Raw genomic sequence first — 25,237 nt, 5'->3', positions numbered from 1 at the left:
GGCGGGAAACCGCGGCGCCGGGAGCGCCCCCGCTGCCCCTTCCCTCCCCCAGCACCCGCCTTCCGGCGCGGTCGCCGCGGCGCTCCGGAAGCGAGTCCGGCCGGAGCCAGATAGAGAGCGCGCCCCTGCGCCATCTTGGGTGGCCGCGGCGGCAAGGGCGGGGCCGGGGCGGGGCCGGCGGGGCCGCGTGACAAAATGGCGGCGCCCAGGCGGCCACGTGGGGACGCGCAGGAGGAGGAGGATGAAGGGCGCTCGCCGGAGCGCAAGCGGCCCCGCGGGCAGCGGCGGCTCCTGGTCGTGCTGGAGGGGGCGAGTCTGGAGACCGTGAAGGTGCGGGCGGCGGGAGGCCGGGGCGGGTCTGGCCGTGCCGCGGCTGCCCTCGCTCCCCGCTCACCTGTCCGTGCTTTGACCGTAGGTGGGGAAGACGTTCGAGTTGCTCAACTGCGACAAGCACAAGGCGCTGCTGCTACGGAATGGTCGGGACCCCGGGGAGGTGCGGCCTGACATCACGCACCAGGTAGGTACCCGCTGGGTCCGGTGGCGGCCCGGGCCGCGCGGGGCAGCTCGGCAAGGCGCCTCGGGGCCATCGTCCCTCGGCTCTGGGGGTCCGCTTATGCCCCTCGAGCCCGGGGGCGAGTTTGGCCTCCCCCGCTATGCTGGTGGATGTTAGGTTGAGTCGCTGTTTGGGCCTGGGCTTGATTTCTTAGCATCACAGCATTATGTCCCGTAGTCGGATGAGCTTTCAGCCTCAGTATCGCTCCGTTCTGCATTTGTGGAGGCTAACCCTCAATTTTCCCTAGTATTCCCTCTCTTGTGCCTTTCTATTTCCACTACCGTGTGCTTTTCACTTTCAGAGTCTCCTGATGCTCATGGACAGCCCCCTGAATCGGGCTGGGCTCCTGCAGGTTTATATCCATACCAAGAAGAACGTTCTCATTGAAATCAATCCCCAAACCAGAATCCCAAGGACTTTTGATCGATTCTGTGGTCTTATGGGTAAGTGATTCAAACTCTACACCAGCTATAGAATAATGCAGGAAGGTGGTCACGATTGGAGGAACTTCAGGAAAAGTCAAAAACTGGCGCTGACCTTAAAATGTGAAAGTGAGAGAGGAGCAGAGAAGTGAAAGCATCTTTCTGGGGCGTTCGAGGATGCATACCCCAGCTGTGTGTTCCTTAGCGCAGTGGGGAGTGCTTGCAGGAGGTTGTGCTATCGGCAAAGTAACTCTTTTCAGCCTGTGATGGGAACTCTAAGGGCGAACATTTTGTGTACCTCAGCTCAGCCAAAGCATGGAATTCCTCCAGCAAATTACCACACAGCTTAAGTGATTTCTTTCTTGTTTTCTCTTTGCCAGTTCAGTTGCTGCATAAGCTCAGTGTTAGAGCAGCTGATGGGCCTCAGAAACTGCTGAAGGTAAATATTCTGTAACTATTCACAGCGAATGTTGCAATATTGCAAGGACAACATAGGAGGGATTTGGAGGCGGGGGGAGGTGTTTTTTTCGGTTGGGGGCCCTGGTTGTGGGTGTGGTTGCTATTCCAATCTGTCACATCATTGCTGGGGGTCCTGGTTTCAGGGGGGCTCTCCCACATGCTACCTGGCTAGGAGCTGCTGCTGCAGGAAGGGAACCCCAAACACGCCTGTCTTTGGAGCTGAGGGATCTGTTCCCTCACACGAGCCTGACTGCCACGCCTGGGCAGTGACTCTTTTTGGGTACAGCAAATGAAGATACAGTTAACATGAGTGGCTTCTGCAGTCAGAGGGGAAAACTGGATAAATCACAGGGACCAAGGGTTTATCATGATAGTGTACTCTGGATGAAGAGCTCTACCCTTGTTGCTAGAAAAGCAGCAGCCTGAGGAAGGTGATGGTGTTGTCATGTCAGCAGAGAACGCTTGGCTGTAGCCAGTACATCCACCCCAGGGTCAGCAGGCAGGGAGGGACAAGGAGCAGCCTTTTCCAACAGGGCTCTCATGAACCTGGCTTGAGGAATGTGCCAGAACAAGGAGCTGCTGGGCTGGAACAGGACCCCACTGCGCTGCTCCTCAAGATAGCAGCAAGACTTCCAGAAGAGAAGAAGAACTAATAGTGACTTAAATGTGTTTTGCAACTTTCTTCTGGAAAATCCAGATTCCCCAAAGGAGGAGAGTGGTTTTAAATCCCAGCAGCTTACCAGCCAAGATGAGACAAAGCTGCCCAAAGGGGACTCTAGGTCCTCCATGCCCTCCTTCTGTGCCTGTTTCAAGAGCATCTTCCGTATACGCACTGAGACTGGCAACATCTGGACACACCTGCTGGGGTTTGTTCTGTCTCTCTGCCTGGGGATCCTGACCATGCTGCCCAGTGTGTACTTCATGGCTTCTTTGCAGAAGAAGGTGGTGTTTGGGATGTTCTTCCTGCGAGCAGTGCTGTGCCTCAGCTTCTGGCTATTCCATATTGCCTACTGTCTATTTGGAGAAGGTCTTGTAGACTTCTTCAATTTTGGATTATTCAGGAACTGCACTGCTGGTCATGGGGAGCTCCGCTACTCTTTCTACCGCTCCCCACAGCCAAGACTCATCTACCTCTACATCACCTGTATTCTGGGCATATCTGCCATCACTGAGCTTCAACCCTTCTGGGATTATTCTTGCTCAGGGACCTGGGTGTACTTGTTGGTAGTCAGGGGGACAGGGAAACAGGATGTGTGCCTCAAAGGGATATGATTTTTGGGTGAGGACAGTCTGTGATGGTGAATTGTGTACGTAATGTCAGTTGTGGAATGACACCACCGTTGTATTTTGTAAATACCATGGACAATGAAGATGGACTGCTCCAGAGGCACCAGTCATGAGCTCCTGATGCAGCCTGCAACCAGCTGATGAACTTTTTGTTTGCTGCTTTTAGCAAACAATGGATCTAGCTGTGTGTCAGGGTCTGTTACCTCTACACCCCAATTAACTTTCTGCTTTCTGCAGGTGATTAAGAATCCAGTAAGCGACCATCTGCCCGTGGGCTGTATGAAGATTGGCACCTCTTTTGCAGCGCCACAGGTGTCAGACCTGCGTGAGCTGGTTCCTGCAGCAGAGCCAGTTGTCCTTGTGGTGGGAGCATTTGCCCACGGGTCGGTAAGTGTGTGTATCCCTCATCTGGGGTTGTAAAAATGTTTCAGTCTTGTTCTGAGTATGGAGGTTTTATCTGCCCTTTTTTTGGCTTGGTTTCCCCTTCAGTCAGACCCCCATTTTTTTCCCATATGCTTGTCAAATAAAGGCCCAAAACTGCAACACTTGGGACTGTTCTCCCTTCTGAGGGAGGGCATTAGTGAAGGCTAGCAGTTTCCCTGCTGAGGAAAGACTGCACCTCTGCAGTTGTTAGGATTGGAAGGGATCTCTGGAGATTATCCAGTCCAACCCCCTGCCAAGGCAGGGTCAGCTGCAGCAGGTGACACAGGAACGTGTCCAGGTGGATTCTGAATGTCTCCAGAGAGGGATACTCCACAACCTCCCTGAACAGCCTGTTCCCGTGCTCTGCCATCCTCATCATAAAGAACTTCTTCCTCCTGTTTCGGTGAAACTTCTTGTGTTCTAGTTTATGGCCACTGCTCCTTGCCCTGTCGCTGGGCACCAGAGGAAATAGTCTGGCACTATCCTCCTGGCACCCGTGCTCAAGATATTTATGTGCATTAATGAAATCCCCTCTCAGTCTTCTCTCCCCTAGACAAAACAGGCCCTGCAGTCTCTCCTCAGGAGAGATGGTTCCATGTCCTGATAATCTTTCTGGCCTCTGCTGGACCCTCACCAGTGGCTCCTTGTCTTGTACTAACAGAGATGGGGCTCAGTGAAAACTTCTTGCAACTCAGTCTTTTTTTTTTTTTTTTTTTTTTTTTTCTATTTCCCCCCCACCTCTTCTCCCAGGTCAATGTTGACTATACAGAAAAGATGGTCTCTATCAGCAACTATCCCCTTTCTGCTGCCCTGACGTGTGCTAAAATTACTACTGCCTTTGAGGAAGTGTGGGGAGTGGTATGAGCTGCTGCTGCTACTGCTGTCGTGATGGACTTGTATACAGTGACTTCACATTCTGGAAAGGCTCTTTAACTTGGGTGTGGACTTGGTGCAACTTTGGGCTCCTGGAAAACACTTCACCTTCGTCCTTGTAGCTTCTGAAGCAGTGAGACTTTAAATGGACTGCCCCACTGACCCTTTTTCCTCCTATTAAAGGTACCTTTTTTTGATTAAAAAGCGCTTGTGAATTTTACTTTCTCATTTTTCATATGTGGGCAGGCTGGATCTCCTTATAGCAGGGACTTGGCCCAAATTTGTCACAGAACTGGAATTCTTAGCTGTGCCCTGCTCACCCTGGTGTCACTCGGTCCTGTAGAATCGCCTTGCTCGGTGGCATGTGACAGTTCACTCCCACACCGAGGCACCCAAGAGGAAAGGAGCTGAAACCGATGTTAAAAAGACCAGGAGCATTTTTTATCTTAGATGACAAACGTAGAAAAGTCAGAAGGTGGCTCCAATCCAACGCAGCACCTGCCGTGAGTGTGGTACAATCATCTGGTATCAGCGAAGAGACGAGCGCCGGCCGCGGGGCGGCAGAGATAAGGCAACAGACAGAAGGTGGAGGGTCTCAAGGAGGCTCGCCTGGATCCCCTCCTTTTGGGTCTCTGACCCTGTGCTTTCTCCTTCCCCCTCCTTGCGTTGAAAAATAGTCATACTTCAACACAGCAAACTTGGCAGGTGATGCTTTGCTTCCGGAGTGTTAAGTCAACTCCTACGAATGCACAGGTGGTACAATCTGAAAAACAGAGGAGCCCTATATTTGCTTCGGTTGATTTGGTGTTTGCTTTTCACCTTGGGCTGCAGCATTGCTGCCCCACTTTACCTCCTGGCCCCTACCTCATACAGCCTTACCTTTTGGCTGTTATTCTGCTCTTTTTAGCTTTTCTTTTCGTGGCACAAGTACTCTGCGAATGTAAGGCAATACCAGAAGTAAGGTGAAGAACAACACGTGGCCAAAGAAATAAATAGACCTGTACACCTGTAAAGAGAAAGGCAGGGTTGGGGATCAGCAACCAGCTTTAAGCCAAGAATACAGATGAGGGGATGGAGGGAACAGGTTTGTGGCTACTAAATACCTTCATCCATTTGTCCCAGGTGAAAAGGCAGAATGGCACCAGGGAGTAACCCATGAACATCCAGTGGTTAGTCTGCTGCAGCACGTAGAAGATGGGCCGCAAGACAGTGATGGAGGCTAAAGTGCTTAGGAGAGGACTGTCCCGAACAAGGTTCATGACCTAATTTAAAGAAAAAAGACAGAATTCTCAACAGCTGGATGTCCTCTGGCTGTATATACAGGTTCTGGGGCCAAAGTTCTCTATCCAGCTGTGTAAAATGTGTTTTAGTAAGCATCTAGTCTAAAAAACCAGCTAAATACCCTGCCCTGGCCAAAATTTTAATTAAGAAAATACACTTTAATAAGGAATATTGTTCTCTCAGTACTAGGAGATTAACAGACACATTCAGCTCATGTGTTTGTCCTCTGGTCTTTCCAGCTGCCAGGCACTTCAACCACCCTCTGCTCATATGCCAAGTTTTCCACTTTTCTCCCTGTCAGCTTCTGCAATATATTTATGGTTTGCCCACGCAGAAGGCAGCAACCTACTGAACTCCTGAGAACAAAACCCTGCCATGCTCGAAAACCAATTCCAAAGCGAGCAGCTATTTTTCATATTTAATGCGAGTAAAGGCTTCAGCATGGCAATTTCCAGACTCAGGGAGAGAGGCTAACCTAACACAGGCCCCCCCCCCCGTTCTGGTAAGTCAGACAAAGCCTACCTGTCTTTCCACAATGACTATAAGCAACTCCATCTGAAAGCACACCAGGTAGCCAGAGTGCAGCCCGTGCCAAATGGCCAGGAAGAACAGGGCCAGGGCCTGTGACAGCAGTTTGTTGCCCAGGAACTTCAAGCGCTTGAAGATGTAGCTAGAGCAGAAAAGAAAATGCTTCCAAATTATTATCTGCCCTCCCCTGGCTGCGTCAGGGATGAAGGGCCCAGGGGTCCTGATGCCTTTGCACACCCCATGGTGGCAGGAACAGCATTACCAAGCCGAAACCTACATCAAAACAGTCTTAAAGAAATCTCAGCTATGAGGGGGAGAAGGGAGTCATTACATACAATTTAGCTGTGTGTCCCAGCAGGTGCTGAACCAAAACCCATCTGAGTTTGGTGTGGGGAGCACCAAGAGCCATGATGCAGGAAACAGCTGTCAGAGCAGCTCTGTGGCTGGCTGAGCAGGTAGGCAGCCCCAGGGGCTTGCTGTAGTCTCATTCTGGTCTTTGCTGCCATCAGCTGCTTGCCTTCATTAATGAACTGCCCTTCCAGGTGAATTAAAAGGTCTCTCTAACCCAGTAACCCAATAACCTGTTTCTAAGGGCACAACAGCAAAAGATGGGAAAAGGTGCACAAACTGAAAACTGGCAGATTCTTCCTCTAATGCTCCTGCTTAGCCTAAGGTCTTGGTTCTGCTGACAGAACAGAACTGACACATTATAGAAGGAAAACTCTGTCCTGCTCACCGGGCCACCCAAGCATTGGTGTTGATGTTGAAAGAAGCAATGGTCCCTGTGAACAAAGGTGTTGTCTCATACAGCCAGACCTTCATGTTGGCACAGGCATTCCACAAAGGCTTTCCATTCTGGTCTTTCCCATTGTACCCCAGACCAACAAGGATGCAGACACCTTCCTATCAAAAAATGCACAAGAAAGATGAAAATGTTGCCCTTTTTTGCTGGAGAAGCAGAGCTGAGGAAGTGCTGACTCTCACTTTGTTGAGAGCATCACTAGAGATGGAACAAACAGATTAAAAATGGCCTTTTAGTTAGCTAGCCTTTGCTAACTTAAAGCAAGCTGAACTGACCTGCACTGATCGCCGGATATTTGGATTTCTTCCATTTAGTACTAAGTCCAAGAGGCTTGGACCTTTATTCATTTGTCTTTTGCTTCTGGAACGACATCTAGACTCACCGTAACAAGCCAGCAAGTTACGTATTTGTAGAGTATAATCTTGCCCCAGATCAATATGTAACCACAACGGAACCAGAAAGGCTTCTCCTGCAGAGATAAGAGTGAAATGGAGTAAAAATAAAACCTCGAGTAGAATGGCCATTGTGTACCCAATGACACAAGGTAAATGGGATCTCATCTTTTGTTTTAATCTGATGTATGTGTTAAGACTTGTGGACTGGGCAGCCTGGCTTATGCAGACTTAAACAACATTCTCCTTTCTTTGGTAATATTTGGCTGTACTGGAATAGGTAGAGTTTGGGAAGACTCTGGCATGAGCATAATCCAAATGCTTGCTGATAATCTGCTGGTAGGAATTATTTGTTAGTTTTCCAAGAACCTCAAACATTGTGGCAAGCCTTACAAGTTACTCTAGTGAAATTCTTTGCACATAATGGTTAAATGGAAAGAGGTCATAAGATACGTATATTAGGTTTCCAAAACCAACAGTGGTATTTAAGATCAATTATCTATTTGTAAAAGTTTTCATTTGTTTCAGTTCTGCTTAACACATTCCTGTTCTGCATCAGATGGAGTCCACAGGACAGGTGGTAAAGCCAAATCAGCTGTGGAAAAGTTTATCACTAGTTGCTGACTTATTTTTAAATTGAGGCAAAAATAAAAAAAGAAATAAAAAAATAATTCCACTCTTTTAGATGCAGTGCCCACCAGAGAAGTAGAATTCTTCCATACCCCACAAGGCCAAGTGAATACGTACCATATAGTCATCTGAGGTGAGGTATTCATCAGAGATGTACAGGCTTGACAAGGTGTAGGTTACTAGAAACAAGAGACCCAGGCTCAGGCGCTTGAGAGCAGGCACAAAACTGAGAAAAATACAAAGGTCAAATAAGTGCCTTGGAAAGAGACCATCACATTCATAGTTTTAAAAGCAGAGGTAGAGAGGAGGAGGTAGGGGAGACAGTGATAGGGAGTCACCACGTTCCACTGCAGCAGCTGCCTCCATTTGGAAGGAAGGGATGCAAACATCACCAGGTTTGCACCGAGTCTATACTAGAGATGTCAAATGGTTGTTGATGTTCGTGCCGTGGAACAACACTGGGACATTAAGCAGAGTTACGAGCAACTTTTGAAAGACTGCCTTGTCTCATAAATCACTTCTGGTCACAGTACTTCTATGTCCAGGTAAGAAGGCAGTCTGCTGCAGGGAACATGAAGAATTCAGCATTCTAGGATTGTAGGAAGGGGAGAAGCCAAGCAGCTTTGTATTACCTATTGGGTCTCTGGCCTGGAACGTCAGTCATCTCACCCCTTGCCAGTTTCTGATAGTCTGTCATGGAGAACTGAGGCCCAACCATGAAGGCACCATAGAAATAGGAGAATCCTGAGACCTCCAGCAAAGTAGGAACCCCCCGAACAGCAAATCGCCGCTGCTCAGGACTCAGGAACTCCTGCACCAAAGGGAGTGGCATTAACATCATCCCAGGGGTTTCATACTAGCTCTGGATGTTATGTCCTCACCCTGCCTCCTTACTGGTTTCAACTCTGGCTCCCCATGGACATGGAACTTTTACACTTAGCACTTCAAGTCCAGTCCTCTCCCCAGCCCTCTCTATCCCCACCCCCTCCAAACAGCAACAAGATCCAATGGTTGAGACCAGTTGCACAGACCTCTATCCCTAAATAAGCTCCAAACTTGTAAAAGATCTACTGACATACATCCCTGGCAGCAGAGTAGGCACAGTAGGAGCACTGTATCTGACCTATTCCAGTCCCTGACTGCAATTTCAGGTACTCTCCCAAGACCTTATTGTGCTACAATTTCTACTTCTTGATGCAAAAATTGTCTTTAAATACTTGAAGCTTCAGCTCAGGAAGTTTCAGCTTGACCTCATTTTCCTGCAGTCAGCAGTGATTCCATGGATGCTACTGACTTGCTCAGGCCGCAAATAGGAGATGGGGAATGCAGGTACTTGAAGCATGATCAAGGAACTGTAGCATGTGTAGTGCCCTCCCACACACAGTGCTGTGCAACTTCTCTGTTTCATCTGAGCTAAAACCAGGGTCCTAACAAATGGTAAAGGGCAACCATTGACAAGGACATGGTAAGACTCATCAAAGGAAAGGAAGATGGGAACTTAGATCCAGTACTGACTGTCTGCACGTTAAAGGTACACTACCCACAAGACACAGAGCATCAGGGATTGGGAATCTAAAGCAATAGATTTGGAGGAAGGAGATGGTGGGGAATTTGGAAGGGTCAGAGTAATATTCTGACATAACTGAAACTCCTTCTGTTCATCTCTAATCACTACTGTCTCTGTTCCAAATTATTTTGTTCCACTCTAAAATTCAGTGCCCTCAAACACTCACAGAGGCTCCCCTCTCAGCTGTGGCTTTTACCTAACAATGCAGCTTGCTAACTCACATCCTTTGAACTTGGTTTTCTGATCTCTAGCTCACTGGGACAGCATGGAATGACCGAGAAATGGGTTCTGACTCACCAGATCTTTTCCTCCATCATAGTAATCGATGGCCAGACCTAGAGGTGAGAAACAGTGACTTGAAGCCCTGGGATGGGCACAGCTTGCAGAGAGCAAGAGAAAGAAGAGAGGTGTCACTCACCAATCAACTTAAGTGTCAGGACACAATGTGGCATTGTCCACTTGATGTCATAATGCTCTGTGGCTGTGAAGTAATATCCAGCCATAAGGTATGTCTGAAAGAAACCATTGTTTGGGTTATTCAAACTAATTCCTCCAGCTGGTTTTGATCTGCCTCCACTTTTCCACCCACAGTTGCTACTGAAGTGCAAAATTGAACAGAGGCCTTCCTTCTACAAAGCCAGGGAATGAGAAAGAGGGTTTACCATCTGAAAGAGGAATGTGGTGATGACGGCAGTGATTGTGCGACCCATTAGTCTCAGTATGAGGAACTGGATTAGGACACATATCAGGGAATGAAGAAACTGCGTCCCTGTGGGCAGGAAAAAGAAAAAGAGACATAAGAAATAGAAATTACATTTATAGGTCCTCCCAAATCGCAGCATGCCCTGGGCCAGGCAGCTCTCTCTTCCCAAACTCGGCTTACCAAAATTGAAGTAAGCAATTGAGAGTCCCGTGAACACATTGTAGAGATGAATGAGGTAGGCCTCCTTCTGGAAGAGGAAATAGCGCTGGAACAAGGCAAAAGGATATCCTGAGTAGAGAGAAAAAAGAAAAAAAAAAGGAAGAGTTGTAAATAGGTTTAGACAAGTATTTGTCATGAACCAAACTATAGGCTTTTTGAACATGTCATTAGAAACATGTACTTTACATGATACATTATCAACACAGAGCATGGTGTTAATTCCTGATACTGCATTTGCATCTTGGGAGACAGACTCCCGATCAATTACTCTGTACAGAAGAAAATACTTTAACAGGAACATAATTGTAGCAAAACTGACACTGAAGTGCAAAAAAATTACAGGATTACAGTTTCTGGCCTCATTCAATATATGCTGAAATACATGAATCACACTTTAGCCTCTGATTCATTTCCAAATTCTGTGACAAATACAATGAACATGGCAAGAAGCTAGATCAAAAAAAAAAAGGGGGGGGGCTGGGGGGAAGGGAGAAGCTTTATGGTTAATACCATTACAATGTCCAAAAAAACTCAGTCCCACTCCCACTTCAATGAGTTCTTTCAGCTTTAATTTCAGAGCTCCTCAGGTGACCTCCAGTAAGATACTCCTGCTTTTCCAACTCTGCAACTTTGGATTTGCATCTGATTTGTGAACTACTGGGTACACAAAGCTGTAACTAAAATCCACTGGTACTACGCATGTGGTATTTTTGGAAAAAAAAAAATCAGTCAGAAGCATTTCATATGGAACAGCTCAGAAAAGTGGAAGGGTTTTTTCCTTGCATTTTCTGCGAGGTAACTCCTAGTCTGCATTAGGAATGCCTCCAGATTATTCATCTGTGGCTCAAGTGAGAAGCAAACATTTGTAAAGCACTCTGGCAGTACAGTGAGAAGCAGCACACAGAACACACACGATTCAATTAAATTCGGTTGTCTAGGTGAGTTTCACAAGGCGTGCAATAAACATTGCCACATAGTAGACCGTAAATATAATATGTCTTAATACACAGTGGCACAGGAAACATTAGTTGCAATTAGCATTTCTAAAGGCATGTGCACAAGGTGCTGAACTGGAATACCAGAAGCCACTTTAATTCTGGCATTTTGTAACTTTATTGCTCTATTTTGCAGGCCTGTGCGTTTCTCTTACCCTGCTCAAAAAAAGGGGAAATTCATCACATACCACAATACTGGCATCCACACTACTTATCATCTTAGCTTGGAAAGAGGAGCAGTGGATGGAGCTCTGCTACCTGCACTAATGGAGTAGTAGTAGCAGGAGGTGGTCAGGTTCTATACGGAGCAGTAATAAAAGGTGATGAAATGCACATTCTGCCGAGAAGTGTATGATGGATGGAAGGCTTCCAATAAGCAAGGCCAAGTCTAGTCACTACTGTGAGAGGAAATGAGAAACTGTCACATTATTTAAATACATGCCTGGCAGTCTGGCAGTGCTAACAGGCTGGAGCCATTTTAAGGCCCTCTCCATCCCTTGCAAATCCCTTGGGAGGGAGCCCTGGAGTTGGGGACTTTTGGGTTCTTTTCTAGATCCCTGTGGGCTCATGTTCTACTGCGTCCACATGTGTACCTGCTGCCTCCTGAAACCGAGCTGCTGTTCCCCGTTTCCTCAGCCCCCTGCCACCCCTCTTTCGGTTTTCCCTGCCTCCTTGCTGCTGTTCCTTCCTCCTTTTGTGTCCCACACCGGTTTCCACGCCACAGGCTGCTTTCTGGCCAGCCCCACATACCACGGCTCTCCGCTCCCAGAGCCTGGCAACCTCCCTCCTGCACATCCAGCCTGCTCTCCCTTCCAAAACAGCGGCTCCAAACTCCCCTACAAAGTGCCTTGCCTAAGCCATCCCTCTCCCTTCCCGCTCTTCCATGCTTTTTACACAGCCTACTGCTGTCCCGTTCCCCCCTCACTGCTGCCCTGAACACCAGCAGAGGGGAAAAGAGGGAGTTGGCAAAGGGAGTTCATCACATGGGCTCTCTGGGAACACAGGAGTGACTCAAAAGGTTAGAGCGATTCACATGATTTAAAAACAAAACAAAAGAAAAAAGTAGTATTTTCTACTGGCCTTTTACTCAGAAACATACAAATGGGGATTGTTTGTTCACGAGCCAATCTTCCTGGTAAAGTTTAATACACATAGGAAGAAGTGGCTTTGAGAAATGCAAAGTGGTAAAAAAAGTTTTACTATCAGATTAGATAAAAAGTTAAAAAGATGAGGTTTACTGTGGAAAAATGTTTCACCCTTCTGAGCGAAGGGCAGAAGAATCAGATCAGAAACACAGGCAAAGCACCATTTATTGCTGTTCATCAATATGCATGGTTTTAAACCTTCATTTTAAAGGGTCTCCCACTCTCTTAAAAATCACTAATATTTTGCAAAAGAGCAAATTTCTACCAATATTTTCCCTCTAGCCATTTCTATAGACATAATTAAAGTATGACTGAATACTATAATGTAACTAGAGTTCCTACTCTTTCAGAGACCTGTCTCACTTGTCAGCCATGCTCCCTTTTAGCTCTACACAGGAGATCATGTCATGGTTTGGGTAATGCTGCTCTGAAGGAAAAAGAATTATGAACCCTTGCAAATAGAGAGTTACTAATAATACACACTTCATCTATGTTTTTATAAACTTAAAGCCTGGTCTTGTACTACATGGCTGCTGTTCCAGTTCAAAAGTCACAACATCAGCCTAAACTCTTCTGATATCCAGAGTAACTTGTTAGTACTCTGGACTGCAGATTACCTACAGTTTTGCTGCATGAGATAATTTTCTCAGTTTTACAACTGGACTAGTTACACGCTGCAGATACAAACTTTAACCCCCAAACAGCAGTGGATATGGGGTAGCAATGGTCATTCTGATGTGGCCTGTGCCCTTTGGAACACTCATAAACTAGCTATTAAAGAACAAACAATTTCTGCTGATAACAACATCAGTCCTCCTGCCCCACTGCCATGTCCCTGAATTAGCACAGCAGCTTTTGGAGTTATGGTTGCCTTCTGGCAAGCTGGATGTCACCTTTGGATATGCCAGCAGCAGGATGCCATGCTGCTTTGCTTCTGCCATTCAGAGCACCAGGACAAGAGTCCCTGCTCCTTGCTGCCAAGAGACTCTGCCCAGCAGCTCCCACTCTGCCAACCTCCTCTTTCACAGCTCCCTAAGCAGAGTGGACCGAGCGGGAAATCAGCTGTAAGACTCCTGGAGAAAACAGTAGGGAACTTCTGATCCAAACTTATTCTTCTTCCCTGTGCACCAAGGAGGTGAAAAACAGCCTGCACACAGAGTTGGGCTTTGCCTCTAGATACACTTTCTATAGAATGGAATAAGCAATTGAGATTACTTTTATTTTTTTACTTCATAGGAACAAGAGGATGATCTCTGGTTAAGAGAACCACATAGATGGAAGGAAAGGACAGGCTCAGCTCCTTGGCCACAGCTATTAGTGAGATTAATGGGCCACTACACAAAGCCCACGTTGTCCACAGACACAAGAATCTAATTGAGCAAAAGAAGTTAAATCATCAAGAAGGTGGATTAGGCAGGAGAAAAGTCATCTAATCCCAAGCAAAAATAGTGCCATCAAGTTTGTCATCTTCTGGACTGGGTGATTAGGATGCCTCTCTTTTTCCAGAGGTAAAGCTGCAAATAAGAACAGCAGAAACATTCTTTTCATCTCTGCTCCCTTTATTTCCCCTTTTATACGCAGTAGCTCTACCTCATCTTCAAGTCAGTACCTCTATTTTTCCTCTTCTCCCTTTTGCTGAACATTTAACTCCTCCTTTGTTAGCATCCAGCAAGGCAATTGTCTCCATTTTTTTATAAGAATGGTAAAACTAAAAGGAATGGGACAACAGGAAGACAATGTGTTAAAATACCAGCCTTACCTAATATTTTGACTTCAAAGTTATTTCTTTCTATTACTGCAGAAGTGCCACACCTTGTTTAACACTGGGTGCATAAACATGAGAATTTTAATTCAGCTTGAAAGTCCACTCATGGTGCTTTAGTTTGCATAACAGAACAGTTTCAAAGCATGTGAACAGGGCTCTCTTCACACGAAACTGGAAACACACTCCAGTCAATGGGTGATCAGTGTGTATGACCTGACTGAGGCAAATCCAAACCAAATGCTCAAAACCCACAGACCAGTCTGCTCTATATTGGTCTGCTCCTACTGCACCATTTTTCTTGCTAATGTAGACACAGGCAGTGTGCAGCATTACTCAATTCCCTCTATTTTTTTATTATTTAAGGAATAAAATGTATTTGCACTTAGGAGTTTAAACAAGGTAGCATATGAGTCTTCTGTGACATCTGGTTTTATGACAGGACAGTGCTGCCTCTTAAAACTTTTCCCATCTCTCACCCATCAGAATCAGTTGTTCATGGGCCCTGCAATAAGGTTCCTGCTTGGCTGACCAGCTGGGAACATGATTTGGGATAAGCCAGCAGCTTTGGGTGACAAGAAGAAGAATTTCACTGAGCCTAAAAGTCTTGGGGATACAGGGAGCATGAAGCAGAGCATGAAGAAGAGCATGTAAAAAAAAATGATGAGAGGTAGAAGAGTGAAGCAATAGGTTTCTGGCACACATTAAGTATGAATGTGTTACTTTCTGCAGGCCCCTGCTATGTCTGTGGATGAAGGAACACTTTCTCAATGCTTTTCCTGGCAGGTCTGGGCAAACCAGCAGGGTCACTTCTGGCTCAGGGCTGTAAACAGCATGTTGGCCCCTCTCCATATTATGCAGGTACCTTGCAAGGCACTGTGTAATATTACGGTCAGATAAATAGCTTTAATTCTTTGGGACTGTACAGCCATGCAAGAAACACGAGCAACAGAAAGTATTAAATACACAGTGCCATAAGGCCTCCTGTATCCTGGCTTATGCTTTGAGCGGTGACAGCAGGAAAGAAATCTGTCCCCTCTCATGTGAGGACAGGAGCAGCAGCACAGAAACCCTGTTATCTCCTTCACACCACTGGAGCAGCTCCAGTGTGAACACTGGGCCCTGGACACACTGAAGAGTGCAAGCTAGAGTTCATCTCTCAAAGACATTCCCATATGATTGACAGACATTAGTGTATCGACATATCACAATTTTTACTGTGGCGGGGTCCAGAACTCTGCTCCGGGTATTCCTGCTGTTGGTACTGCTGCCAAATTGCAGATTAATTTCTTCAAAGGTTGTCAACGCAAATTTTTACATGGGGGATATCTGCAGTAAGTTTTTCATCTTGTACAATCCAGGTAAGGGACTCTATTCTAGCTGTATTCTCTGCTTCAAAATTGCAGCATGTATAAGCCTGTCTCCGATTTAAATACAAAGCTGTGACTAAAATCCCCATAATTTGCTCAGCAATGTGCTTTTACTTGTTCACTGAAATGACATGGGGCTCTTTAGGACTACTCTAGTTTTAGTTCTTGAATGTTCTTCCCTCCTCCTTTCTCTCATTCTCTTCTGTATTTAATTTTTTTTTCAGTCACATCAGAATGCCAAAGTTTTAAATGACCTCTTTTGGTTATTTCAGTTCATTATAAGCAAACACTTATTCTGAATCAAGGGAGTAAATTCAGACTATTTTTTCAACAATAATTCAGCTTTCTTCAGAAGTTAATGTAAGAACTCAAAAAGTCCTTTGTGATTCTTCCTCTTTTCCAGAAGACTATTTTTATCCGTTTGTGGTGATCTTCTGAAAGTGAAACCCTAGAAACTGTTGTCACAGTAAAACTGCACAGTGTAGATGGGAAACTGCATCACAGAGGCAGAAATAAGCAACAACTTTTTAGTCCACCTTTAAAACCATGCTTCACCCTCCTGGCCTTGTTCTAATATAATTCAGCAGTATTAGCTGCAGCCAACAAAAACAGTTTTCTTCCTGAATCTATCTAAACAACTGAAATGGAGGAAGTGAAGGAAAAGCCATACCTAATGTCCTAATGCTACTTCTAGCTTTTAGAATTGCCTTTTGTTTATACCCCATGCCATCCTATGAAGTGGTCAACAGCACTAGTTGCATTACCAATGAGATTAAAAGGATTGTAAACTAAGCTGCAATTAAACGAACATTTCTTTGTGCGGGGCTAAGGAAGTCCTCTCACTCTCCTCTCATTTTACTCTGGAGTAGTGTTTGGCCCTTCCTTTTAAAGTAATGGTGTAGGTATAATGCTTTACCACCCAGTGCTTAGCCATCCATTAAGCAGGAGAGCTGGGAACAGTCCCCTCTGCCTGAGTGGCTCAACCTACATGACCAGCAAGAGTGCCAAACTGCAGGCAAGGCTGTTTTGCATGCCCTGAAGCCTTCTGTCTGAAGTTATGCTTTCCACTGCATCTAATTAAAAGATACTGAACTAGGGAGAAAGGACAGGGAAAAGTACAGCTCCAGCCTCCTGGTTTAGTTCATCCATTTGAGGCACTCAGGGGAGAGAGGTGAGTGGATTTCTGGACCCTGATCCCCAAAATTTTAATACAAATTCTAAAGATCCATTGAGACTATGCAAAACAGATAGTGGCCTACCTTAGGAAGGGACACTGTGGCATCTCAGTGGTTTACTGTCAGCACTACACATGGAACATTTGTAACAGCACACGGGAGTCCCACGCTTCCTTAATCTACAGACTGCAGCAGGCAGCTCTTATCATCATTAGGGCAATAATTATCTGCTGTTCGTTTCAAAGAAGTGGTGCTGTTCACCCTTAAGACGCTGAGCAGGAAACACCCTCCCAACGTCTTCGTGACCCAACTTACTGCTAGCAAGAAGCAACTCGGAGAGTATGATCGAGGTGCATTCTGCAGAGCCATCTCTCTGCTGTGTCTGCCTCCACACACGCTTTCTAGGACCTTTTCTGCATCAGCACTTGTTAGACTGGTCCCCTGGTTGATCCGCATGACTAATGTCATGGTGAACTATCTGCTTTTTCTGGTTTAGGTTTCTGCCAAGCAAGTAAATTCAATGAGATCAAAATTAAAGGACCAGAGAGAGACGTGGAAGAAAGGCAAGCAGGACTTCTCCTGTTCAGTGGTGGGGAGCTGCTAGACTAATTAATGCTGGCTTGTGTGCACGTCCTGTGTGTTTCCTATTACTTCATTTTTTTTCTCTACACAAGTTTGGTTTAACAAACTTCTACGTTGAGTTCAAAACGACAGTCAGTTCAGTCTCCTGTATATATCCTTCACGGGGAGAATGTTTTGCACAGTTTGATCTCACACATCATAAACTAAATCAGGCAGAAATAAGTCTGGTGCAGACTATGGTTATGAAGTGACACAGTTTTTCTTGCCTGCATTCCCTTTAAAAATACTATACTTCTAGTTAGCCAAAGCAACTTGATTTTGACAGATGACACAGTAGTGGCTGCATCACTTCGAATATACTTTCAGGTTCAGAAGAAAGCTTGTATTTCTTTTCTGCTAGGTGACTACACCACCAAATGCTTTCACAACCCAAAGTTTCCCTGAGCATCTGCAGAGATTTACACAGATAGCATGTACACATACACTTGAATTAATGTTTTGGGAGCTACAACCTCCCCCTCAATCGCCAGCCCACATCACAACTCCAGCCCTGCCTTAACCATTTCGCATGGAACTCAAGCATCTCATGTTTACATAAGCGCAGGCACAGTGTGTTTTGCAACACGCTTCGCGCTGCAGGTGGAGCGCAGGACATCACCCCAGTTCTCCTGGCATTGAGCTGGAAAGGTGTTGCTCACCCTACCTGGCAGTGTCCCTGATGACACGCCACTCCTTCACTATGCCACCGCTGCCGCAGACACAGGTGATGTCCCCGAGCAGCGACGACCCTGCACTCGGACGGGGCAACACCGGAGGGGCTGAGGGGATTCCCGAGGCGACAGCCCTCCGGACAGACGCTCACGGGGCACTGGATGCACACGCATCACCGGGCACTCACGGGACAATCGCAAACAAAGTTCCTGTGCCCGGGACACGGACCCAAATAGGGGTCTTCCGCAGGCACTCCTGGCTCCTCCTCGCCCCGCTCCCACAGGCGGCCTGCCAGGACTGCACCCCGACCTCCTGCGGGGAAACGGGGCGTGCTCCCCCTCTGCACCGGGAGGGCCGGGGGCTCGCCCCGGGCAGCTGCTGCGGGGCACTCCGCGAGCTGCCCGGGCGGTGCCGGTGGCGGCGGGATCTCTCCCGCCGGCTGGGCGCGCACACGTGGCCTGGCGCGGCGGCGCTGGCACAGGTGCGACTCCGCGCGGGAGAGGCGATGCCCGGCCCCGGCCCCCCGCGGAGCGCGGCGCGGCGGCGGCGGCGGGGTCGCCCGTTCCCACGGCGGGAGCGGAGCCCCGCCCGGGGCGCCAGCCCCGTCGCCCCCCGCCCTGACTTACCCATGAGAATGGACAGGATGAGGCGCAGCGCCTGCTCCGACGAGCCCAGGGCCTCGGCCAGCCGCGACAGGCTCCAGGCGGACCCCGCCACCGCCATCTTCCCCGCCGGCCGCCCCGCCGGCCGGTCGCGCCCCGAACCCGGCAGCGGCACCAGCCACCGCGGCCCCCGCACCGCGCGCGGCCCCCTGCGCGCCCATTGGCTGCGGTGCGGCCGGCTCCGCCCCGCCGCGCCTGCGATTGGGCAGCGGTGGCAGCGGGGCAGGGCCCTGCGCGCACTAAGGCAAAGGTTACCCGCGAGTGGGCGGCGACGCGGGCTGGCCCCGCCGGCCAATGATTGGGGGAAGCGCTGTCGGGGGCGGGGCCGGGGGCCCGTCGGGGGCGGGCCCGGGGGGGCGGGGCGGGGCGCGGCTCCCGATTGGCTGCGGCGGGACAGGAGAGCGGCGGGGCGGGCCGGGGGTTATTCGCGGACACGAGGCGCGCGCGGGGAAGGCGGGAGCGCGGGCGGCGCCTGGGCCGCGCTTGGGGGCCTCGGCCAAGGTCTGGGTCTAGGTGTAAGGCTGAGTCTAGCTCTGAGGCTAGCTCTAAGTCTAGCTCTGCTTCCTGGCACTGCGTCCTAGATACTGCCTGTGGCTTTGGCCTTGACCTCAGTCGTGGCCGCGGCCACAGCCCCATCCCTGGTCTTGGCCTCAGCCTCATCCTTGGCCTCAGCTTCAGCTCAGGGCACTGCTTGAGCTACCCCAACACTGCCAGCTCCCACTGCCCCAGTGGCTCCCAGAGGATAGAACCCCGGTGCTTGGCTCGTATGGTCCAAAGGGATCTGCTTCCCATACTGGCATTACGGCAGCACCTGTGCTTTGCCCTGTGCCTGTGGCACCCGACTCAGTGTGCCACAGCAGCAGGCACAGTGTCAGTGGTGCTCAGCTACAGGGTGCGGAGCTGTGGCCATAAACTAACCCGCAAGAAGTTCCACCTCGACGAAGGAAGAACTTCTTTACATTGAGGGTGGCAGGGCACTGAACGTGCTGCCCAGTTGCGGAGTTTTCCTCTCTGGAGACATTCAAAACCTGTGTGGATGCATTCCTGTGTCACCTGCTCTAAGTGACCCTGTCTTGGCAGGGAAGTTGGACTGGATGACCAGACGATCCTTCCAACCCTAACAATTCTGGAATTCTGTGATTCTCTAGTCACTCGGCAGCTGGGCCCACACAGACTCCTCATAACTTATCTGCTGGATGATCCTCTCTTAGGTGTGTCCCTTCATGCAGCTGTCCATGTGTGCACCCCAAGTTCTCCTCAGCTGAAGTTTCAGGTGCAATGGATATGATCCTCTTCCCCTGTTTGTGTTACAGTTTTCCTGCTGGCTCACTTGGTTGGACAAACTCAGCTGAAGGGGCAAACACAGGCTCACACAAAGGTTCACATTAAAAGGGACGTCTGGAGTTCTCTGATTCAAACTGCAGCTCACACACTCCAGCTCAAAGCTGGAGCCATTTGCTCAGGGCATAGCCTGCGTAATTGCTGTACATTTTCATGGTTGGAAAGCTCCCAGCTTTTCTGGGCTCCTGAACCAGTGCTGAATCATCCTCTTTATCCTGGTCCGTCCTCCTTATCACTACCCTTTAGGCAGCAGCACCAGCACCTGTTAGATCTCATTTCTTGTCAAATTTGACTGGGAAAGGGACTGACTGGAAGCATGGCCACATAGACCTCATTTACTTAGGAGACCAGGCTAAAGACCTTGACTCTTCTTGCCCCTCTCTTTTCCAGGCTGAACAAAACCAGATATCTCAACAGCAAAGCTCTAGTCACCTATCCAGTCGGCTCTTTCCATTTGGTTCATACCTCTCTTAAACTGGGGAGTGAGGAAGTTGGTGAAGAAGGGGAGATCCTGGCCTTCTCCTCCCAGAAGTCCCCTGAAGGCAGTGTAAGGTGCAGAGTGGCAGGCCTAGATGTGTAGCAAGGCTTTAAAAACCCTCCTGGGTAGCTGACTCCTTCAGGTTTGACTTTGCAAACAGGTTGCTGTATTTGTCCACCATAAGTGGTGGACAAATTTGCTGGTTTTTGCCAAGTCCAAGGACTGGTTTTTCAAGGCATATCTATCTCTCATTTCCACATTCAGTTGTGTGTTTATGGTGTTCAGATCACTTTCCTGAGTAAATCAGTTCTGTGTGAGCATGATGACTGTCTGTCCCTCCTCAAGTCGTGTTTGACCAGAAATGATCCACGTAATTCTATAATTTACTGTTGTCAGAGAAGAGTTTCAGAAGCAGCATCTGTTCCCGAGATTGCCTAACAATTTCCATTGCAAGAGTGTTTCCAGTTGCTTGAAATGTTGCTATATTTGACCTGTTTAGATTAAATGCTTGTTAGTCACTTGGAGTCAGTACACAGTAGCTCTGAGAGTGGGTTTTGAGAGTCAGATCATGATAAGTGTATCACTACTTTTCAGTAGCATTATTATTTTAACACTCAGGGCAGTGTTATTCTTGAGAGGAGGGGCTGTAGCCAAAAATCTTGATTTACTGTCCTTTAGATATACCATGATTTCCTAACATTACACGGGTATTAATGTGAAACTTAAGGTTCACATGGGTTTGATGTGGTGGAATGGGAATGCAGCTGCTGAAGCTTCTGCAAATCCAGCTGTGTTCCAGTGGCACATGCAGCTCTCCCACACACCAGAGCCACAAGATCCCAGATGCTTCTTCAAGAGCTCCTGCAAGACTTTCCTTCCAGGACCATTTCTTGTATACATGTAAACAGTTCTTGAGGAACTGAAACAGGAATGTTGTGCCCTGCCTTGACAGCGCCTCTTCTCTCAGGCAGGCACAGGAGCCTATCCTGATTGAAATGGCCATGGGAGAGCAGCTGGCTACTTGGGGCAAGGTGTCTATCTGGGCAGTGGGCTTAGGGCTGAACACTGATGGGGAGGAGAAAGATACTGGAAAAGCCAGAGCCAGAATAAAATTAAATATGACAGAAGTCTGCTGCTGTCAATAACCATGTCAAGGGAAAAGCACAGAGAGGAAGGGGAAAGAAATAACCATTAGTAGGAGATGGAGTATAGAGGGGGAATAGAGACTGCTTGGAATAACTTGCAGGGAAAGACATGAAAATAGGTTTTCATTAGAAGGATGAATAGGTGGCCATGGAGCCAGTGGGGGAAAAAAAGCCAGGAATGTGTGAATGACAAACTAGGGAGATGGAGAAACTGCAATTTGGTGGATGTTGGAGGAGGGAAAAGGATAGTATGCTTGAAATCATGTCACCTTTTCAGTGTGAAGATTACTGAAAAAATAAATCATAGAATCATTAAGGATGGAAAACAACATCGAGTCCAACTATTAACCCGGCACTGCCAGGTCCTCTCCTAAACCATGTCCCCTACGCACCACATCTACACATTTTCTGAACACTCCCAGGGATGGTGATCCCACCATTTCCCTGGGCAGCCTGTTTCAGTGCCCGATTAGGAGAAACTTCTCCTAATATCCAACCTAAACCTTGGCAGCTTGAGGCCATCTTCCCTTGTCCTGACGCCAGACCTCGTTTCTCAGCACGGCCGGCTCCGTTCCCGCACCCCCGCCGCACGGAGCGATGGAGCTGCAGCTCGCGGCCCCCGGTCCGTGCCGGGACCGGGAGATGTCACCCAGGGCGGGTCAGGGGAGTCACGCCCCGACATCCCTTCTGGGGCTGGGTGGGGCACTCCCGGGGCCGGGGCTCCACGGGGCCCGCCGGTCTCTGCTGCCGCCTCTCGGTGCCGCCGGGAGCGGCGGGACGGGACTTCAGTCCGGGACAACCGGCGGGTTCTCCTGCCGCGGGAATGTCGCCACGGCAGTTTACAGCCAAGTGGGTTTGAGGCTGAGAGAATTGGGGTTGTCCAGCCTGAAGAAGAGAAGGGTCCGTCCTCAGCATGGCACCTTCCAGTGCCTAAAGGGGCTACAAGAGAGCTGGAAAGGGACTTCTTGCGAGGGCAAGTAGTGATAGGACAAGGTCGAATGGCCTTAGCCTGGAGAAGAGTAGGCTTAGAATGGATATTAGGAGAAAATTCTTTACTGTGGGGGTGGTGAGGCACTGGCACAGGTTGCCCAGAGAAGTTGTGGATGCCCCATCCCTGGGAGTGTTCAAGGCCAGGTTGGATGGGGCTCTGAGCTGCTCCATGATCCAGTGGAAGATGTACCTGCCTATAGCAGCAGGGTTGGAACTGAACGACCTTTAAGGTTCCCTCCAACCCAAACTATTCCATAATCCGGTGAAAGTAAGCCCAAATATTTACGAATATTTTACTGTAATGGATGAAACACCCAGAGGTGTGGGGGAAGGAAGTCAGAAAGCAGCAGGCATCTCAGTGAGATATAGGGCACTGAGCAGAGAGTTCCCAAGTCCCAGGTTTTACTGGGAGATGGTGGAAGCTTTGCAATGAGACTCAGTGATGGAGGGAATAAAGGAGGTGAACAGACTCTGGTGGAAATCCCCTCAGTACTGTTTGCAGAGGTGGAAATCAGTGAATTGTATTGAACAGTTCTGAACCAGAACACACCTGCACTGCCAGGTTTTCCTGGGGTTTATCAGAGCCCCCAGTTTTAATGACAGGCAGCGAAACTGACCTGGGTCATGAGAAGGAGGTGGGAAGTGCAGTGTGCAAGAAACCCACAGAACCCTCTCATTGGCAGAATGGGAAACAGGCAAATTACTGCCAGGGTCTTGGTAAATTGAGGATATTTTACTTCATACTGCTTTATCCTTGATTCCCTGCTACTTATATTCCCTCGGTTCACTTAGTAAATGTTGTTTTCTCTTTTGATGTTTCTGCCCTTTTTTTATGCGCTGACTCAGTGTTTCCAGATGGAGATGTGTGTGGCTTTTCTTAAGAACTTGGGAAAAACTTTTTTTCCCCCAACTTCCTGGGGGAAGACAAGCCAGTCAAGCCTGTTTTAAATGGTAATTTTATGAAACCTGGAACACTACTGCGCTTCATAACATCTGGCAGAAAGGTTACAGCTACACAACTCTGAGTCATTATAAGAAAAGGTTTATCTTATGCAATTTGGGAAAAGTAGTATGTGGTCATGTAATTTAGGAATTTAAGGGAATGTGTGTGCCTCTGAGCAGAATTGTATTACATTGGTGAATTTAATGTTATGACTTATTAACCTTAATGGCATGATTTTACCTCTTTTAAATTGTTATGTGACATAGCTGTAGGGAATTGTGAAATATATTACCTAACTGTTTCATCTTAAGAGCTGAGAAAACAATACAGATTTAAGACAATGCGATCAAATGTTCTTTATATATTCAGTGTAACTATGTATCGATATTGCCAGTGTTCTGCATAAATAGTTAGCATTATGCAGATTTGCAGTGATCAGATAAAATGCAGCTACTTCCTTATTTAACTATCTTCAGCAATCTTTTTCTTAATTAATAGAAATTAATTGATTAATAATACACATTTATTAATTAATTTCTAAATAATTATTAATATTAATACACATGATCATCTACCACTGCTACAGATGAGTTGAGTCAAATTTATATGAAAATAAAGAATTCCTTTCTGATAAAATGACACACATAATTTGTCAGTTCACACTAATTTTATTTCCACCATGCCCATTTTCAAATACGATTGTGGCTTGAAGAGTCAGTGACAGAGTTTTTACATTGCACAGCTCAGAGGAGAAAACATCTCCCTGTGATTTATTGTGTATCTTTCACCACTGTTTCCCTGTTCTCAAAATTCCAGTTCAAAACATCAAGCTGTGCTCCCAGGAGACATCAGAAGTGAGATGACACTCTGTTTTCTTTCTCTTTCCATTCTCATTTTGACAAAGAAAACAGACTAGGCATGTTCTTCAAGCAAAGCCTTTATCCTGACTACAATGAAGTCAGCTATGATTCATCTGGAGGTGTTTCTCTCCCTTGACTGTATAAAGGACTCTTTCAGACAGGCTGTGCTAATGCACTTTGCCTATGGCCTGTTGAAACTTGAAGCACTTTTTTTCCTGTCTAAAACAAGCTCTGGAGTGTGCTGTGCTGGTTGTAAAGGGTAGAGGCTGTAATGGAATTTTAGATTTTCATTTATAGTCCAGTCCCAGTGCAACTGGTTTGTGAGGAGGAGGGGGTTTCTAGAGTATTAGTGACAGATATTTTAGCTTGTATTTTGATCTTGGCATGTGGGAACTGGCTGGGAGAAGGGTCCTGTCTGCTGTAAGTCTTTGAACTCCTTTCTGCAAGGATCTTAGATCTAAATTGCTGCAGGGCTAAATCTGATGTACATCAACATGATGAACATGGTCTTTCTTACATGAAGCTCACTTGGTAAATAAAAATGTAGTTATGTGTTCAAAGTCCTAAATGTGCCCCCGTACTGAACCCAGCAAAACCATGTACTCCTACTCCTGCTGGTAGCCTCAGAGAGGCACAGCATTGAGCAGGCCACTATTTTTTTTTTTTATTTTTCCCCTAAAAAGGGGGTCTCTGAAGCACCAGATTGGGAGCAGTAGCAGAAGCTCTGTGGCTGTCAGGTTGCCGTAAGACTGAACTCCACCAATCTGATCTCTGGACACGATGATCAAACAGGGTTTTCTATGCAGAAGCATTGGACTCTCCCTTTTCCACATCCTTTGGATGTTGTTCCCAACTTTAGAAAGGGAGGGAACAAAAAGGAGAGGGAAGGCAGCCGAAAACTCTATTCCCCTCCCTTTTCCCCAAAGTCATCTGATTTCC

General features: G+C 47.6%; 2 protein-coding genes across 2 annotated transcripts; one reads left to right on the top strand and one right to left on the bottom strand.

Moving 5' to 3' along the window:
* The first annotated feature begins 193 nt into the window (after positions 1-193).
* On the top strand, positions 194-4,112 carry EMG1 (EMG1 N1-specific pseudouridine methyltransferase). Its single transcript, XM_066175415.1, has 6 exons — positions 194-330; positions 416-517; positions 855-996; positions 1,356-1,414; positions 2,959-3,108; positions 3,895-4,112. Exons 1-6 carry the CDS (start codon positions 196-198, stop codon positions 4,006-4,008), a joined length of 702 nt encoding a protein of 233 aa, XP_066031512.1. The 5' UTR covers positions 194-195; the 3' UTR covers positions 4,009-4,112.
* Positions 4,113-4,205: 93 nt separating this feature from the next.
* LPCAT3 (lysophosphatidylcholine acyltransferase 3) lies at positions 4,206-18,702 on the bottom strand. Its single transcript, XM_066175414.1, is given in 14 exon segments — positions 4,206-4,780; positions 4,897-5,023; positions 5,121-5,279; positions 5,821-5,968; positions 6,563-6,729; positions 7,011-7,097; positions 7,768-7,876; positions 8,283-8,461; positions 9,515-9,552; positions 9,636-9,729; positions 9,880-9,986; positions 10,101-10,208; positions 18,506-18,659; positions 18,661-18,702. Coding segments are annotated over 13 exon segments (1,509 nt in total). The 3' UTR covers positions 4,206-4,780; positions 4,897-4,906.
* Between the last annotated feature and the right edge of the window lie 6,535 nt (positions 18,703-25,237).

The sequence above is a fragment of the Chamaea fasciata genome, unplaced genomic scaffold, assembly GCF_029207755.1.
Source record: "Chamaea fasciata isolate MVZ Bird 193981 ecotype frontalis unplaced genomic scaffold, bChaFas1.0.hap1 SCAF_2, whole genome shotgun sequence".
NCBI classification, from domain to species: domain Eukaryota; kingdom Metazoa; phylum Chordata; class Aves; order Passeriformes; family Sylviidae; genus Chamaea; species Chamaea fasciata.
The sequence above is the reverse complement of the archived record's forward strand: the minus strand, read 5'-3'. Positions and strand labels throughout refer to the sequence as shown.